Raw genomic sequence first — 19,646 nt, 5'->3', positions numbered from 1 at the left:
CCTGACCTGTCTGCTTCACTCTTCAAAGGGACAGTTTATGAACATTTGGACTCCATATCTTAACTTTTCCAGCTCTACAGTGGCTTCAGTGCTCTCGAATGTTGTCCTCGGCTAGCCTTAGGCTCTTTATCTTGTTGTCATTGCACTGATTGGGTGAATGTGAGTTGTAAGTATGTATAGACTGTGTAGACCAATGTTGTACTGAGTGTTTTTTTATTGTTGTTATGTCAATAAATAAAAAGCTCAATAAACATATTTGTTAAAAAAAAAAGTGGTCCAAGCGAAACTGCAACAACTTCTTGTTTCATGCAAATCACTAGGTGGCGCTATGACCCTGAGTTAATTGAGACTCTGATGTTAGTGAGAAACTTTGCGCTGATTGGACAGTTACTCTCAGTGGGCACCACGCTTTGGTCAACACAAAATAAATGTATTCATTTTACTTATAAACATGAACTAAAGTTGTCTCTAAACATCAATTGCCACACATCAGTGAGTTTAATATGGTTTTCAACACATTATCAACCTGAAATACATCACACATATCACGATGTGGAGACTGAACTCAATGACTAATGTTTTCCAACGCGTTCACAGTGTCAGAGGTTTCCACCGCAGAAGGATTCTAACATCGCTGCTTCAGGACAGACGGACATTAAAGGTCCAGTCTGTGTCCGAGTCTGTTTCCTCCTCGGACCTGCGCTCACTTTACACTTTAAAAGGAACACGGATCACAAGTTATCAGGACAGGACGTTCACTTTGTGTTGGTTTGATTCTCTACAGTTCATGAGACACATGTTTAAACGGCGACACAAACTGGGACGTGACACACACGTATACAGACACACACAGAGAGAGTCACAAGTTTTCCAGTAAATGCAGAGAAGAGGAACAGCCAGTGAATGTGAAAGTGTTCAGACTTTGTTTTAACTGTCACGAGCAGACGGAGGAAACGTGAAGTCTGAGACTGGTGAGTAATCAGCAACATTTATATTATTCTTTCATATTATTTCACTGTCACAGACTCTGGGTCAGTTTTCTACACGTGGACTTTAGAGAGAGGAAGATTTAAGATGAACTTCTGTCAGTCAATCAACAGTTTGACTGAACGCTGTGATCGGCAGAGTCCAACACATTACACCTACAACTGTTTTAGGTTACAGTGACAACAGGGAAACAGTGAAGGAGGGTTGACTCTGTTATATTTGAAGAAACACTGAGTTTATGTTCCTGGCTTCATTGTGTGTGTTTGAGCTCACAGTGTTTTTCCTCTCAGACTGAAGATGAGTGGTTATGAGGAGGAAGAGGACAGAGCAGAGTCTCCAGGGTTCAGCTGTGTGTCTCTGAAGAGTGACCTGTCCAAAGAACTTCCTCTAGTCTTCAGTAATGAACCTGGACCCTCATACACAAAGTAAGAGACCTGCTACAAACATGTGAACCTCCAAACTGAATCCTCAGAGAATGAACCGGTGAATGATGTGTTCTGAATAAAAACATGTTTGTGTTTGCAGAAGTCAGGACCACAGACTGAGAGCAGAGTCTCCAGGGTCCAGTCTGTCTCTGAAGAGTGACATGTCCAAAGAACTTCCTCTGACCTTTAGTAATGAACCTGGACCCTCAAACACAAAGTAAGAGACTGTTTCTACTGTGACCTGCTCTGAAGAGGATCTAGTTTCCTCTAATGTGGCCCCTGCATTACGACACAGCTTCATTGAAGTTGGTGACTAATCTCTCAGAATCACTCAAAGAGCTCAAACCTCCAACAAGAACCAACATGCTCCTTATGAAACCACTTTAAAATCCACTAGAGACTCATTTTGATTTGGATCTTCACCAAATTCCAAACTCATAAACAACACGTAAACATACTGGGTGATAACAAAACCTTCTTGGCAGAAGTAATGACAACCTGTGACTGTGACATGTGAGTTATCAGGAAATGTCTTCACAGGGAGAGGAAGAGGAGTCATGTTTCTGAGGAGGAGCAGTCGTCCTGCTGTGCTTCGTGTCAGGACGTCCTGAAGGATCCAGTCTCCACCAGCTGTGGACACTGGTTCTGCAGACAGTGCATCACCTCATACTGGGACCAGTCTGGTTCTTCAGGAGACTCCTCCTGTCCCCAGTGTGGAAAAAGATCCAGAAGAGGAGCTGGAGGTCAGACAGCCGGTCAGAGCAGCACTGTACATGTGTCTGCTGATGTCTTCACTTCTGACATCAGCACATGTGGTTTTATTTGGTTCCTTCATACAGCATCAACATTTAACATCGTTAGAAAAGCACAAAGTTTAAAAGCTTTTAATTTCTGTCGTTTTTCTGTATCTGATGAAAACAATCAGCAGATTCTCAGATTCTGTCTCTGACATTGTTTCTTGTCTTTCAGCAGATCGTGGTCTGCAGGAGGTTTTAGATGAACATAAGCTCAGTGTGAGGAGGAGATGTGAACATGTGACTGAAGGAAGTGATGAAACAGGAAGTAGAACCCTCCTCAACAGGATCTACACTGAGCTCTACATCACAGAGGGACAGAGTGAAGAGGTTAATACTCAACATGAGGTGAGGCAGCTTGAGACGGCTTCCAAGATGAAGATCCTCCACGACACTCCCATCAGGTGCCACGACATCTTTAAAGCCTCCACTGACCAGCAGAGCAGCATCAGAGTCGTCCTGACCAACGGCGTCGCTGGCGTTGGAAAAACCTTCTTGGTGCAGAAGTTCACTCTGGACTGGGCAGAGGGTTTAGAAAACCAGGATGTGGGTCTGCTGACTGTGCTTTCGTTCAGGGAGCTGAACCTGGTGAAGGACCAGCAGCACAGTCTCCTCACGCTGCTCCGTGTTTTCCATCCAGCGTTACAGAAGCTCACGGCAGAGACGCTCGCTGTCTGTAAACCTTTGTTCATCTTTGACGGCCTGGATGAAAGCAGACCTTCTCTGGACTTCAACCACAGGGAGCTTGTGTCTGAGGTCACACAGAGGTCATCAGTCAACGTGCTGTTGACAAACCTCATCCGGGGGAATCTGCTTCCCTCGGCTCTCGTCTGGATAACCTCCAGACCTGCGGCGGCCAATCAGATCCCTCCTGCATGTTTCGACAGGGTCACAGAAGTACGAGGCTTCAGTGACGCCCAGAAGGAGGAGTACTTCAGGAGGAGATTCTGTGATGAAGAGCTGTGCAGCAGAATCATCTCACACATCAAGACGTCCAGGAGCCTCCACATCATGTGTCAAATCCCAGTCTTCTGCTGGATCAGTGCTACAGTTCTGAAGCACATGTTGACCACAGACCAGAGAGGAGAGCTGCCCAAGACCCTGACTGACCTGTACTCACACTTCCTGCTGGTTCAGACAAAGAGGAAGAACAAGAAGTACGGTGAGGGACATGAGACGAGTCCACAGCAGCTGACGGAGGCTGACAGGGACGTTCTCCTGAAGCTGGGGAGGCTGGCACTTAAACATCTGGAGGAAGGAAACATCATGTTCTACCAAGAAGACCTGGAGCGGTGTGGTCTTAATGTCACAGAGGCCTCGGTGTACTCAGGAGTTTGTACTGAGATCTTCAGAAGAGAGTGTGTGATCTTCCAGAAATCAATCTATTGCTTTGTTCATCTGAGCGTTCAGGAGTTTCTGGCTGCAGTCTACATGTTACACTGTTACACCAAGAGGAACACAGAAGAACTCAACCGCTTCTTAGGAACATATGGGAACAGATGGGGTACCTTATCTCTGGATGACCTCCTGAAGAGAACCATGAAGAAATCCCTCACCAGTACAAATGGTCATCTGGACCTGTTTGTTCGCTTCCTTCACGGCCTCAGTCTGGAGTCCAACCAGAGAGTCTTAGGAGGCCTGCTGGGTCGGACAGAGAACAATCCAAATATCATCCAGAGAGTCTTAGGATGGTTGCTTGGTTGGACAGAGAACAATCCAGAGATCATCCAGAGAGTCATCAACAACCTGAAGGAGATGAAGAGTGATGACATTTCTCCTGACAGAAGCATCAACATCTTCCACTGTCTGACTGAGATGAACGACCACTCAGTTCATCAGCAGATGCAACAGTTCCTGACGTTGAAGAACAAATCAAAGGAGAAACTCTCTGAGATCCACTGCTCAGCTCTGGCCTACATGCTGCAGATGTCAGAGGAGGTTCTGGATGATTTGGACCTGAAGAAGTTCAACACATCATACCAGGGTCGACTGAGACTGATCCCAGCTGTGAGGAACTGCAGGAAGGCTCGGTGAGTGGGGCCCTTAAAAAGCCTTAATGATTCAATATATATAAATATAGATCATTAATTAAATTCATTTAATTTCTAAGTGCTTAATGTAACTGGTTGACTTAATGGTTTGATTGACTGAAGGCCTGAGGTCCTCAGAAAGGGGAGTCCATCAATAATATACTTTATTACACTGGGACTCACTGGTTGTGTGTCACAGATTCTCAGTTGTCTGATGCTCATGTAGCCAAGGGTTTGATTCTCCTTTACTGAGAGTTCATAGCAACATGAGAACTGAACAATGTGGACTTGAACCAGGACGACATGTTGACTAGGCAACTAAATAAAATAACACACATTCACACTCCTTCACCTGAAGTTTTAGTTCTTAAAATAACCACAACCTTTATGAATCTAATGAATTCATCTATCAGTCTGAATGAACGATAGAACCAAATCTGAAAGGATTCTCTTGAGGAGTTTTTAACATGTTCATGAGGCAAAGAGGAGATTTACCAGGGTGAGGGTCACATGATCACGTTTTGTATTAGTGTTGTGTTTCTTATTTAATTCTAACAGATATTTTCTTTAATTACAGACTGGGTGGTTGTGAACTCTCAGAGACTCAGTGTGAAGTCGTGGCCTCAGCTCTGAAGTCAGACCCCTCACATCTGAGAGAAATGGATCTAATAGGAAACGAGCTGCAGGAATCAGGAGTGAAGCTGCTGTGTTCTGGACTGGAGAGTCCAAACTGTCGACTGAGAACTCTGAGGTCCATAAATCCTGTTTCACTTTTCAGACTTTCTTTCTCATTTGGTCATTATTTATTTGAATTGTCTCAGTTCTGCTCTACTCACTGTCCCTCAGTCATCTGTCCCTCACCCAGCCTGTCAGTCACGTCCACCTCATCAACTCCATTCACCTGCATTCACCTGCTCCTGATCACTGAGAAAGTGTCAGTAAATAACATGTGGACTGAGGCAGAACACTCGTCTTCCTCAGGTTTTCAAAATAAGACACATTCTTGTTGAAACACGTTGGACAGTTGATAAGTATAGAAACAAACAGGAAGTGACATCAGGAGCCATCACTACTTTAAACAGTGTTTAATTACACAAACCTGCTCAGTGACCAACACACAGAGAAGAAGCTGATGAATGAAACAATGGTCCAACATGTCTGATCTGATATTTATCTTCAGGTCACAGACTGGACTGAGGTCAGCAGCATGTTGAGAGTCTGTGTTGACATGATGACGATCCACAACAGCAGGAGAACACATTCTAATATTAATATTTCTTTATTCAGGTTGAGGGGCTGTGGTCTGTCAGATATCAGCTGTTCTTCTCTGGCTTCAGCTCTGAGGTCAAACCCCTCTCATCTGAGAGAACTGGATCTGACTGAAAACAGGCTGCAGGACTCAGGAGTGAAGGAGCTGTGTGGTTTTCTACAGAGTCCATCCTGTCTACTGGAGGTTCTGTGGTCAGTTCTCTGACTGACTTTTGTAGATCTCATATCTATAATACAGCATTTATACCCAATTTATCTCATTTAATTCTAATTTAACATAATTCCTCTTCATACTTAACTTGAATCCATTCATTAATTAATCTGTGACATTTTTAAATACTCAGCTACTTGTTAAAACCCTGACTTTAGTTCTGGATTTCCTAAACCGATCTGCAGGACAGAGACCAAATAATAATAGGTCCAAATAATCTATTTTTACTGAATCAGGACTCGTTATTAGTCCAACATGTCTGGTTTCATATTTATCTTCCCTGAGTCTGTGCTGACATGAATATGTATCTGTTATTTTCACCCATGAACTCAGTTTAATTTACAGTTAAGTTTTACACTTTATTCAGGTTGATGGACTGCAGTCTGTCAGAGATCAGCTGTTCTTCTCTGGCTTCAGCTCTGAAGTCAAACCCCTCTCATCTGAGAGAACTGGATCTGAGAAGAAATAACCTGCAGGACTCAGGAGTGAAGGAGCTGGCTGATCTAAAGCAGAGTTCAGGCTGTCGACTGGAGACTCTGAGGTCAGTAGATGGTTGGAGTCAGTCCACGCTGCATTCATCAGTGTTTTAGTAAACACAGTCAGTATCACATATGCAGGGTCTGTGCTACCAAGCAGGATTTGTGGTTATCAGGTTAACTTCAGGTTTAGTTTTTTCAGTCCAACGAAACTCGTTCCCTTTGTGACAACCCTGGAGTTGTCACACATGGACATGTGGTGGTTTTTTTGTGGCCTTCCTTGTTTCTTGTTGCACAACAAGAGCAAATGTGTAACAAGCGGGGGCTCATCCGAGATCCAGATCCAGGTTTGTTTCTCACTCTTTTCTGTACCGAGGAAGTTATAGGCCTCTAGTAGGTTACGGTTCCCCTGGAATAGTGTAATGGTTGCCTGTGTACAGGGTGTGTGATAACTTTAGAGTGTGAATGTAGAACTTTGAGCTTACATCGGTGGTACTAATTGCCTTCACTATCAGGCACTAATTAGAGGGATGTAACACACAGAGGCTGAGTTATTAAAACAGTTTGTTCCTGGTCTGAGGCATAAGGGAGTTACCTTTCCTGGTAGGAATAAGCAACAGTATCTCTCTTGGGGGGCCTGTTGGTTTGTTATTTTTGTTTGTTATTTTTGTTTATAAACATGATTTGACTTTGTGTCTTGGGTACACATCCATGTCTGTCTGGTGAGTAACAGCATAGCTGGGGCTTTAACTGGTCATTGGTTTTGTGTTTAAAACACCTGTCATGAAATGCATGAAGACTAGGGTCCAGAGAAGGTAGTTAGCATTGATTGGGCAGATAGTCAGGGGAGAGGTATTGCAAATGTCAAAAAAAGATCTATCTAGTGGTCGTCAGGTTAAAATGAGAGGCGAGGGTCCAGGGTTAAAGTTCTCGTATGGCTGGAGGGACAAAGGGGATCAAAGCGGAACCGGTAATTATTGTCTCGGTGGAAGAACAAGTGTCCTGCCCTCAGGTCACAGAACAAGGTTCCCCAAAATAGCCGGGAACCTCGGCCCTTGTGGCTCGTGCCCACCAGATTGACAGAGAGAAAGGCAATGGCAGCTGTAAATTCCATACTAACCCAAAACTAAATGCAGGATAATGTGATCTGGGTTATGCACCTTATCTACATGAGGGTTATGTGTCTCTGCTGGGGAATGACACACAAGTTCCGGTTAGGATACTGAGGGACACGGGTGCTTTAGAGTCCTTTGTTGTTGAGTCGGTTCTTCCATTTTCTTCTGAAACTGACACAGGGAGTTGTTTACTGGTTAAAGGAATGGGCATGGGAGTGAGGGAACCGGTTGACCCAGAGGTATTTCCAGCCTGTGCAGTAACCCGAGCACAGACTGGTAAGAGAAAAAAAACGTATTTCTGACGATTTTGTGTTGCTGCCTATTGTTCCTTTGTCTGTCTCTCGTTGTGACTTCATAAACCAGCAGCAAGAGGATCCTTCACTATCAGAGCTTCTCTCTCAGCTTGGCCCATCCAGGGAAATGTCCAGTTCAGCCCACAGGTTGATAAGAAAATGGGTGCCTCAAGGGGAAGGGTTTTCTGGTGAGGAAATATTTAAAATTGTAATACCTAGCCCTCTAAGAGCAGGTGTGTTGCAAACTGCCCATGATGATGTTGCAGGTCACCTGGGAGCTCAAAAGACGTAAAAACGAGTGCTTCGCTATTTTATTGGCCTGGGTTAAAAAGGGTTATTTCAGTGTACATCAAAACGTGTCACACTTGCCAGTTAACAGGTAAACCGAACCAAACTATCAAGCTTGTTCTGCTGTCACCTATTCCTGCAGTGTCCTCCCCATATGAGCGTTAGCTGATACACTGTGTAGGTCCTTTGCCAAAGTCTGAGAATGGGAGTTTGTACATGCTGACGGTGATGTGTCAATCCACCCGATACCCTGCTGCCTATCCTTTGCGAAACATTACAGCAAAATCTGTGGTGAAGGTGTTGAGTCAGTTTGTGTCTGTTTTCGGCATTCCTAAGATAATACAAACAGGCCGGGGTACAAACTTCACATCACAGCTGTTTGGGGAAGTGTTGAAACAACTTCATGTGAAACATGCAACCTCTACTCCTACAGGAGGACTGGGAGGTACCTGACCCCCCCGTCAACCTGTAGGATTATGTGAACGGTTTCAAGCGACGTCTTTTTGCGGCGGTTAGACGGGCAAGTTGGAGGTGACACAAAAAAAAAAAAAAAAATGAAACGATTATATGATAGGCGAACAGACGCGTATCGTTAGTCCAGGTGATCAGGGACTAGCTCTGTTACCTGTGGTTACCTCTCCTTTTCAGGCCAAATTTGTTGGCCCTATACTGTTGTGCTGCATCTATCTTAAAAAGCTGTTGCCTAGGTACTAAGTTGCTGATTGGGAGTCTGTGAACGGGGGATTAGGTACTCTAACACACCGGTTAGCAATTTAACATTGTTATAAATTGTCATAGTTGTTATAATGTAGTGTATATTTGTTGCATATGATACTTCAATAGAGGGATGGACCTTTGCACTCCATCTATAAGGATCCTGTTCTTATGGGGGGTAATGTGACAACCCTGGAGTTGTCTGCTGTGGGGTTGTGTTTGTGTTTCAGGCTCCTGTAGGCGGAGTCAGTCCATAGTGATCGGCAGGGATGTGGCACACCAGGTTAAGTTGGAGATCAACCAGTATAAAAGCTCCGCCCACTGACCACAGTGACTCTACACTGTTGTGTGGTGCACACTCTCCTTAAAGGGACGGATAAGGGAAGTTTAAATCAACGTCTGGTTGGTTCAGTTGATCTCTAACTCACACAGAACATCTCAATCTCTCCAGACTCATCCTGTCCCCAAAACACCAGATGCACTCAGGCAGCTTCCTGGAGACAGGTCCATGTGTCTTTATAGAATAGTGATGTCAGAGGTTTCCACCACAGTGTGTGTCCTCAGAGTCATTAAGACAGTGTGTGTCCTCAGAGACAGTGTGTGTCACATCCTGCGATTCAAACGTTTCTCATCTCGATTCTTCTTCTCTTCCACTCATCTTTTTAGTAAACAACAGATTCAGATCTTGTGGCCTCGAGTTATTTATCTCGTTCACACACGTTATTATATCGTGGTCACATAACGTATTTTTACCAAATGCCACCAGGGGGCGCTGTAACTTCCACATTGACACGATCACATATGTGTTACCAGCTGTTCTTCCTGCATTTAGCAGCTGTAATTGAGTTTCTTTTATTGTGGATCATGTTCTTGTTCTCCTCAGATTTTTATTATTGAACAGTTTGATCCTGGTTGTGAAATATGAGACTCTGCTGTCAGTCAAACTGTCCATGTCTGTGATTGGTCATACACAGTTAACCCCGCCCCTTTTGTGTGCACGCGCTCACACAGTGAAACATGTCTTCACCTGTAACAGCAGTAAATCCACCTCTCAGGTGTCCACTCTGCACTTTGACATGCAGAGGACACACACTGAGCTCTTAGCGTGTTCATTCCAACACGTGAACATGAAGCAGAGAGGAAGCTGCTCCACCTCTGAACAGGACTGAAGTCCCTGCTGCTCTTTCTACTGGATGAGCTGCATCACTGACTCACAGCTGATGAAGTGAGTCTCTGGAAACACTGATGTCTTCTTCTCTCAACAGATGGTGGTGGGAGTGATCTTAGTGGAGCTGACTGTGAAGAGGACAGTGTGTGTGGACGGAGGCTGAGCTGTGTCCTGAGGATCCAGAGGCTGAAGCTCTACACAGCTTGTGTGTAGAGCGGCTCTGACTGGGCCTTGTTGCTGGGAGGCAGAGTGGAGACAGAGCTCCAGAGGAATCAGAGGAGGTGAGCTGCTCTGAGATCAGCTGTCACACAGTGTCCAGACCACCGTCCTCCCTGTGTGTTCCTGTGGATGTGACACAGCATCATCACTGGATCTGATGATGCTGTGTCCTTTGACTCACAAAAGTCAAAGTCATAAATATTGAAATGACACCTCTTATATTGTGGGACTGCGCCAAAGAATACATCGGAGGCCGTATTATTTCATGTACATGTGCTAGGAGAAGAGGAAAAGAGGCTAAACAGAGAGAATCAGCGTGGGCCAGTCTCCTCAATGACCTAAACGCAACCTGGAGAGAACTCAACAGCCTACAATTGCATAAAATTGAGGGACGTAAAATCAGAAAAGAAAAAAAATAAAATCAAAAGAAACGTTTGTTACAAAACCAGGTAAAATAGCAGAATCCTTTGCTGAGTTTTACGAATTTTTATACAAAATACAGATACCTGCTCTGCTGATGCCAAACCTACAGAGTTCCAAACCCTATAAAATTATCTGAACTGACAGAACCAGCATCTAAGGAATTAGATGAGTCTATTGAGGAATGGGAGATCAAGCAAATTATCTCAATGCTCAAAAATAATAAAAGCCCAGGACCAGACGGATATATTCATGAATTTTTATAAAACCTTTAAGGATATGTTTTCACCACTGTTGCTAAAAGCATACCACCATGCATTAAAATCTAAAACTATGGCACCGTATTTCAAAGAGGCCGCTATAGTGGTTATTCATAAAGAAGGTAAAGACCCCACAGAGTGCCGATCCTATAGACCGATATCACTGCTGATCTGGGATCTGCTCATTCTAAAAGCAATCTTAGCAAGAAAAGTCAATCATATAATCACTGAAATTATCCACCTGGATCAGATGGGATTCATCACTGGAAGATACTATGGTGATAACTTACGACGCTTATTAAACATTATATCCCATCAAAAAGAAGAGAAATCAGAATCAATGATTTTGTCCCTAGATGCTCAAAAAGCATTTGACCGGGTATCATAGCAATATTTATTCCAAACACTAAAACTTTTTAAATTGGATACAAATATTATATTCATCACCATAGGCAGCTGTTAAAGTTAATGGATATAGATCACAAAGATTCACACAGGAACGCGGCTGCAGACAAGGCTGCTCTTTATCTCTTTTCAAAATTAGTTGTGTATAACCATCAAATGGTTCAAACCAGACCCACCAACATACAATATATGGACGCAAAAAGTATGGGACATCTACCAAAGGGACCAAATCACATATTCATTAAGGCTCCAAAAGTCTATCTTTACTAAACGATCGTGTCCTGTCTCAGCGTTATTAATACAATGAGAGTTAATAATTTATGTTGCTCAGGCCTCTGGCTGCACGGTTATCTGTTAACTCTCCCTATTCACACACATTATACACCATCCTCTCTGAAAAGCATATATAGCACCAATGATACTACATTCAGGAGGGGACAATTACTTTTTCTACATCCCTGGCTTTATTTTTTAAATTTAATTAATTATATACGTAATCAATCATTTATTCTGATCCCCCCTCTTTTTCTCTATTTGATGTTTGTTGTTCTTTCTATGCATTGTACACTGTATCTGAATATCATGTATACCAATAATATATACAGTTGAAAAATGGACAAACAAAGTAACTGTCTGGAAATGCATATTGAAAACTAAATAAAAAAAGTTAAAGAATAAAAAAAAAGTGACATTATATTTACTGGTCGGGACATGAAACTGTGAGCAGTCGCTGTTATAAATAAATAACTGCTTAGTTCAGACAAGCTTCTTATATTTTAAACAGTTTCCCCCTGATCCTGCTGACGGCAGCGTGTTAGCATGTTGTGGTGAAAACTAAAGACATCAGGTGAAAACCATGAGCACTGCAGGGAATCAGAAAGTGTAAAGTTGTGTTATCCGAACACAGATTGATGAGACCAGGCTGTAAATAAGATGCTCAGTACATTGAAGTATAAAGTCAACAGTGATTTCTAAGAGTCGATGTAAATAAAGAAGAAAAGAAAATGACGAGGTGAAGAACTTTTTCAGATGAAATAAGAAACTGAAATATTTCCACCCAATGAGAAGCTGAGGTTGTTTTTCTGTTTAAAGTTAATTTAATCACGTTATTTATCAAATAGTGAAGTTTGACATGTACATTGTTTAATAACCTGCTTCACCTAATGACTCTGATGTAAAGAGGTGTGAGTCTGTGGGTGAAAGACGTTTAGAAACATAGATAATTGGTTTGGAGCCGGGAGCCTGCGGCTCTGCTTCACTGAGAAGATGAAAACGTCTGGACTCATCAGATCTAATCAGTTCAATGACTTCATGAAAAACTTTCTTTCATGTGCAGCGTTTATACAACATCGGACAACAAGATAACAATCATCAACATTTATTCATAAATGTAGATAAAATAATAATAATCATGGTATGAGTTATTAACACCAGGGCTCTGCACATATACATTTAGTTATTTCCCAACCCACTTGAGGGTATGTTCCATAAAACCAGCCCCTGTAGTTCAAGTAATATTTTCAACATTTTAAAATCTCTCCAATTTCAGTCATTACCTTCTTCCAGAATACTCGTAGTTTCGGTCAATCCCAAAAGATGTGTGAGAATTCTCCTGTTATTCCACATCCTCTCCAGCAGAGGGGGCTAGACCTATTGTCATAGCTATTACCAGTGGTTAAATATCTCATTCTCCACCACATCAATCCAGTACTGTTCAAAATCTGTTTGTAATCTTTTAGTTCCATCTCATTCCATGTGTAGTCAAATAATGTCGTATTTTGAAAATATCTGAGCACCTCATTAGGCAAAATTCTATATTGGATCCGAAGTTGTGAGAAAGGCCTGAGAGTCGTTCCCTCAAGTAGCTGGTATATCGTGGTCTGACCTTTCCTTGCCCCCCCACAGAAACCACTGTTTTGCAGAAAGTCGCTAATAGAAGCTATTTAAGTTGCCCTAGATAACGACAACCGCAAATTCAAAAATTTCTCATCTTCGCCCCAAACATTTAGGATATGTTTTACCCACTCATTTAGAATCTTAAATTTTCCTGTACTTTTGCCTCCACGAAGGGGAGGGACGAAATTGATGTATTAGTGACAGAGCTTTGTTCTATATGTTCCCATTTTGTTTCCAGATCGACCCTCATCCATGAGATCAATATTCAAAGTTGTGATGCCCAGTACTAGCTTCTAGAATGGGGCGATGCTAAGCCCCCCCCCCCCATCTCTTTGTCTGAGTGAAGGACTTTCAGTCTTAATCTGGACCTTTTATTCTGACATATGAATTCAGAAATAAGCCTGTCCAGGAATTTGAATGTCGACACTTGGACGGTGATAGGAAGCGAGCGAAAGAGAAACAGCATCGTTGGTGATACATTGATCCTGGTGGTCTCCACTCTACCCACTGAAGATAGGAGGAGCATCCCCCATCTTTGTAGGTCATTTCTTATCTGAGAAATTAGTTCCTCAAGATAAGCTTTGTTGGGACATGGTTTTTGCGAAACCACAGGCCTTCTCTTCGGCCTACATGGTAATCAAAGCCTGAAAACAGCATGTTCTTTGTTCTTGAGAAATCCTCCCGAACTTCGTCTCCCAGGATGCTGCATGTCTTTTGTTCCGGACAACTTCACTCAGAGGTGTGAAGAAGTCACCAGGGTCAGCTCCAATTGGTCACTCTGGTCACAATATAAGGCCAGGTCTCCCCCTCCTCTATCTCTTTCCACCAACTTTCCAAGGAGGAGGCTGCCAGCCTCTCTTCCTGCATCGGTGAGGGGAGAAACCTGATTCATCCAGCTCGCATCTCCTCTTTGCATCCAACGAGAGGAGCACAGAGGTGCAGCTTCCAGCTCATCTCACTAAGGAAACCTCCTCGCATCTCAAGCTCTACCAAACTCCGAGCAGCGACTTGATGTCCAGCAGGTAAGATTCAACCAGCATCTGAGCTGCTCAGCTCAACAGAACCGCGAAGGCAGAAAACATATGACCAGCCAGAAGACTTCACAGAACTGCAAACTGAACTGAAACCTCTTTCCCCTTTCAAAGGAAGAGTAACACAACCGGGCTTAATGATTATACTAGGCTAAGCAAGACAGTTTATTTGATTCTTTGTGGTGTTTATAAGTTTGATATGTGTTTTGATATTTTGGTTATAAGTTATTCGAAAGTAAGGTTAGTTTGTAAAGCTCTTCACGGTCTTTCTTTAAATTTCAGTCTACACTCTTTGTCTTACTTAGCACCAACACAGACTAACGCATATCACCTCACCTAATTAAATCTTCTACCGGTCATTAAACCACTTCAGAAGGAGTGGGGGGGGGCGATAACTTTCGCGTGGCCCGTGACCATTTTGAAAGCATGCTGAGGAAGGTGTGAACTTTTGGTCAGCCGCCATTTTGAGAGCACCCTGATTTACATAGACACACATACTCACATACACATCTTTGTTTAGTTAGTACGTTGATAGTAATTTGTGTTTTTATACTTTATTATATTCATATAAATGTTTTTCTTTTACAAATGTTCTTTCATTGATGTTGCATAAGTGGATTTTGCCAACCTCTACACTGTCAAGAACTCCATATCCTTCTACTTAGCTTGCTATCTAGATGGTAAATTTGATATAGTTATTAATTTAATTGTTAGTAAGAGTTCCAAATTTGTAGTTAGTACTTTTATGAGACTTAATCAATAAATTGGATATCTTTTCCCTTCCTTTGAAGGGTGGTGCCCCGAGATAACCTTAACCAATTAAAGTTATGCTTTATTATTAATATTTTAAATATTAATATTTCAGTTTTTATTTTGATAACCAAATTTATTGAATGCCGAAAGGCACACCATTTTTTGGTATCACTTTTAAAGCATTACTGCACAACAGCTTAGTATAATGATGAAGAGTTAGGACTCATAATGGCCCCAAAGAACCTAAAGCCCTTTTTTGTCCGTCTGAATTCCGTCTCTCCATCTAACTGTCGGGGCCGGTCTCCTGTGATCATCATTGCTTCTGATTTCCCCTCATTGACCTTGTGCCCTGAGATTTCACCAAAGTTCCTTTATAGTGAGTTTCTTCTTGTCACTACCTGAAGCACTGCAGCACCCGATATCCTCAGCAGCAACATGGTGGAGATCAGCAGCTTCACGCCGGCTTCACACCGGACGCGTAAGCGTCGCGTTAGCGTCGCGTAGGCGCACCGTCATGCCTTAAATAACAGCTGACTCCCATCCACTCCCACGTTAATCCCTTGTGCCGGCCACACCGGACGCTGAAGTGCAGCGCTGCACCAAAAGTGCCTCGCGTCGTGCAGCGATCGTTTCGGCGTCGAGTCTATTTTTTGCGCTTGACGCGAGCGTAGCGCTCCGGGAAACACAGTGAAAAATGATTTTAAACGATATTGGGGACATATTTTATATTATATAAATGATAAAATATGCATCCCATAGTTTGTATTCCCCTTCTGTTGTCCTGGAGTTTTAATTTTACCAATTTTACCAATCACATTATTAAATGTCCCCCTCTGCCCCTCCATACAGACACACAAGCAGTCATAAAGATAGAAAGAGAGAGGTGTGTGTGTGTGTGTGTGTGTGTGTGTCTACGTACTCTCCACATAGGCTTGAGTGGAGAATACGTAATTTACCCTCGACACCCGACATTGAACGGAGCAAACAGCGGAGAAGTTCTTGAAGATGGATGACATTAAATTAATAATTGAAGTGGAGAAGTAGTACAGTGAGCTGTACGATCCTCGGCCGTGTTGTTTAAAGACAACATTAAAAAGGACAAATGCTGGGACACCGTTTCAGTTAATGACAAATATCAGCTGTATGTGTGATCACGGAGAGGAATCGCAGGATGACCGCCGCGGAGTTCAGCCTGTCCGGTGTGCAGCCTGGCCCCAGCGTGCTAGGGATCTACGCGACGCTTACGCGACGCTTACGCGTCCGGTGTGTGGCCGGCGTCAGGCTGGTCAACATGAGGACGACCTGCACCAGCTTCATCTGCACAACACTTCATGTTTTCCTCCCTTAACTAAAGATGACCTGTGTTTTATTTTTCTTCTTAACCATAAGAGACAGAACACGGTCAGCACAGCTGCGTCCTTCAGGCTCGTCCGTCCCTAATAAAATGACAGGAAACATAAAAGTCTGGTATTATTGTAGAGGATGTGTTACTTATGAACAAAGTTTGTATCCTTATTTCCCGTGGATATTCAACTATGGAATTGAATATGGTTTTGGATTAAACTGTACACTACCAAGACAATGAATGTACAGTATGGAGTTCTTCCACATTAAAAGTATTGCATACTATATCATTTAATACATTATGTGCAGTACTTTGCTTGGATTGTTTGTAAGTTATGAAAACAGGTCTGTACCTGGAGTCAGTGTTGAAGTGATGACTCAGAGTTCAGTCTGGTTGGATTCCACTTCTGTCTCATGTTACATACAAATAAAAGTTTATTACTTCAGAGTTCATTAGATCATAATCACTTCACTTCATCTCAGGAAATAGGTGGACATCAGCCTCCGGTTCTCTATGTGACTGTCTATTCTATTGTCTACTGTAACACGTTAACATCAATACTCTGAATAAAGAGCTTGAGGAGACGTAAGCTACTTAAAACAGCTGCTCTTCAAATGCAAATGTGACGTTAAATACTCACGTTTCAGTTCATCACAGTAAATCAGTTCCTGCAGAATAATAAACTGTGTGTGTGGTAAAAAGATGTGTGTGTGTGTGTGTGTGTGTGTGTGTGTGATCCAACACCATAAATTATTAATTAAATACTTGATCATAAGTCTGTTATCTACATCATAACCATCCCAATAAAAATGGACTGTGAACATCAACCAGTGCATATTCATATGTATGAACTGGACTTTGAACTGGTTGTTTTCAAGAGTGAACTGGTTCCACACGGAGGAGGAGCCTGAGAACAGGGAGCGGTCAGACTCCATTTCCACCTGGACGAGCAGAAGGAAGAAAAGTGAGCAGGTGAGTGTGAACACAACTTTATGAAAGTTTTACAGTCTCACTCTCACACCTGCTGTTAACATCCGTCTGCTGATCACATGACTCTAAGTTTGTCAGTTCACACCTGGTGACAGACGTCATGTGATCGGATCCCAGAGACAGATGTGAACAGCAACTGTGGAAGAAAGAGCCTTCAAAGGACTAATTAACAGAGTTAACTCACAGTTTCACTTTTTATCTTCATCACATCTGTTCATCTAGTGTTTAATAACAGAACGTGTTTTCACAATCATACGTTACAGCAGTGGTCACCAACCAGTGGAGAGTCTTCACTGTGGATCCCAGTAAAGCTCTGGACTCATTGGCTGAGGAGTGAGAAACATCGACCTGCAGACCCAGGTACACACATATATATATTAGGGCTGGGCAAGTTAACTCGTTTTAATCGAGTTAACTCAAGTGATGAGTTAACTCGATTAATTATTTTTTCTAGCATTAACTCAGGTTTGACTATTTATTGTTTTATTGTGAAAGTCAGGCTTTTATTTTGTGAAAGTCTGTTGGTGACTGCTGCAGAACAGGAAAAAAGAAAATAATTGGCGGATAAACAATCGAGTTAACTCATCACTTGAGTTAACTCGATTAAAACGTGTTAACTTGCCCAGCCCTAATATATATATAAATCTAAAACATCTATACTATATAATAACACTATAAATGTAGTTTTTAACTTTATACTGGTTTTGTGTGAGTTTTAAATTCAATATAAACTTGAAGAGCTTGTGTTTGACCTTCATTTGGGCACAAAGCCGTAGAACTGAGTGGAGATACAGAGTGCTGCTTCAAGCTGCTGACTGATGTTCTATCAAAGTTACTGTCTATAAAGTTCTGTAATTCATTTCCAGCCTTTATGACATTAGCACAAAGTCGATGTTTATTGCAATGCATGTTTATTGGTGGATTTACAAATTATATAAACCAGTATTACATGAAAGGGCACTTTAGTATTGTACTTGTACAATAGTACATCTCCTACATACTCTGAGTACACACACACACACACACACACACTAACACTAGCCCACACGCACGCACACACACACACGTGATTTCAGCAGAGGTGTACAAAGTACTGAAATATTGTACTCAAGTAAAAGTACCTTTACTTTGAGGAAATTTAATTAAGTACAAAAGTAAAAGTACCCATCTAAAAATCTACTCAAGTAAAAGTAAAAAGTAGTTCATTTAATATGTACTTTAAGTAAAAGTTATTTAGTTACTTCCAACAACTTGAATAGTTCACGTTCATAGTTCACCACTTAAATTCTGAACTAGTTCATAGTTCAGTTCATTTCATAGTTTTAAGGTGGAAAGTGAGATTGAAAGACTTAACTTGTTTTTTAAAGAAAACTTTATCCATCACTACCCCTTGCCTTAATCTGTACTTCATATGTATCAATTACTAAAATATATGTGTTTTTTTATTTTGTTTTATTATTGCTAATTTCCCCTGTTTATTTACTCATACCCTGCAAACAAAAGGAACAACAAATCAAAGTTTTGATACATTTATTTTGAAATGGTTTCTTTTATTTTGAAAAGGCACTTCCTGAATAATACGGAAAAGATCCCTACTGGCAGGGTTGCCTCGCACACAACACTGTCTACCACTGCAGTGAGAATTGCCTTGCGCCTTGAACTATGTTTTTTTTTTTACTCAGTAACGGATGTAATTTCCAATGTAGCGAAGTACAATACTTCAGTCAAAATCTACTTAAGTAAAAGTTAAATTAACCATTTAAAAAACTACTCAAAAAATTACAAAGTACACAAAAAAACTACTCAATTACAGAAACGTGAGTAAATGTAATTCGTTACTTTACACCTCTGATTTCCAGTAAAGAGGAGAAGCAGCCAGTGAAAGACTGACTTTGTTTTAACTTCAAGGAGCAGAGGGAGGAGACGTGAAGTCTGAGGCTGGTGAGTGTTTAGACACGAAGCCCTGTCACAAAAACACGGAAACGCTGGAGCGGAGTGGTTGAAATCGCTCTAAAGACATCATGGAGCATGCGCATGAAGTGAAAGAAGACAAAAGTTGAGATCCTACTAGCAATCTTCCCATTGCTGAACGTCTATAATAAAAATCTTGTCAGATTTGCCGGTTTTGAACAATGTTCGATGAAAATAGATGCAACAGTGATAGATTTAAGTGTTGCTTGGTAATATCATCCCTTTCCTAACCAGCTTCTTAACAACATCAATTTGGTTGCTATTATGAAATCACGCAGCGGGGTTAATAAGGGTTCAGGCTGAGGAGGCGAGGCAAGGCTTGGTGCGTTCACGGTTAAATACAGCAGCCCTAATATAATGGTAGGTAGGGGAAACACTGCATTCATATTATTTTACTGTCACAGACTCTGGGTCAGTTTCTACTCGTGGACTTTAGAGAGAAGAAGATTCAGGATGAACTTCTGTCAGTAAATCAACAGTTTGACTCAACGCTGTGATCGGCTGAGTCCAACACATTACACCTACAACTGTCTCAGGTTACCATGACAACAGGGAAACAGTGAAGGAGGGTTGACTCAAGAAACAC

General features: G+C 42.0%; 1 protein-coding gene across 1 annotated transcript in view; it reads left to right on the top strand.

Moving 5' to 3' along the window:
* The first annotated feature begins 1,284 nt into the window (after positions 1 to 1,284).
* Positions 1,285 to 19,646, top strand: part of LOC132998076 (NACHT, LRR and PYD domains-containing protein 12-like) — a 66,618-nt gene continuing 48,256 nt past the window's right edge. The window contains exons 1-3 of the mRNA XM_061067566.1: positions 1,285 to 1,412; positions 1,953 to 2,181; positions 16,179 to 16,182. Of these exons, the coding sequence (XP_060923549.1) occupies positions 1,285 to 1,412; positions 1,953 to 2,181; positions 16,179 to 16,182 (361 nt within the window). The remainder of the gene's footprint in view (positions 1,413 to 1,952; positions 2,182 to 16,178; positions 16,183 to 19,646) is intronic.

This window comes from Limanda limanda, chromosome 3 (assembly GCF_963576545.1).
Source record: "Limanda limanda chromosome 3, fLimLim1.1, whole genome shotgun sequence".
Classification (NCBI taxonomy): Eukaryota; Metazoa; Chordata; class Actinopteri; order Pleuronectiformes; family Pleuronectidae; genus Limanda; species Limanda limanda.
This window is presented reverse-complemented; position numbering and strand designations above follow the sequence as displayed.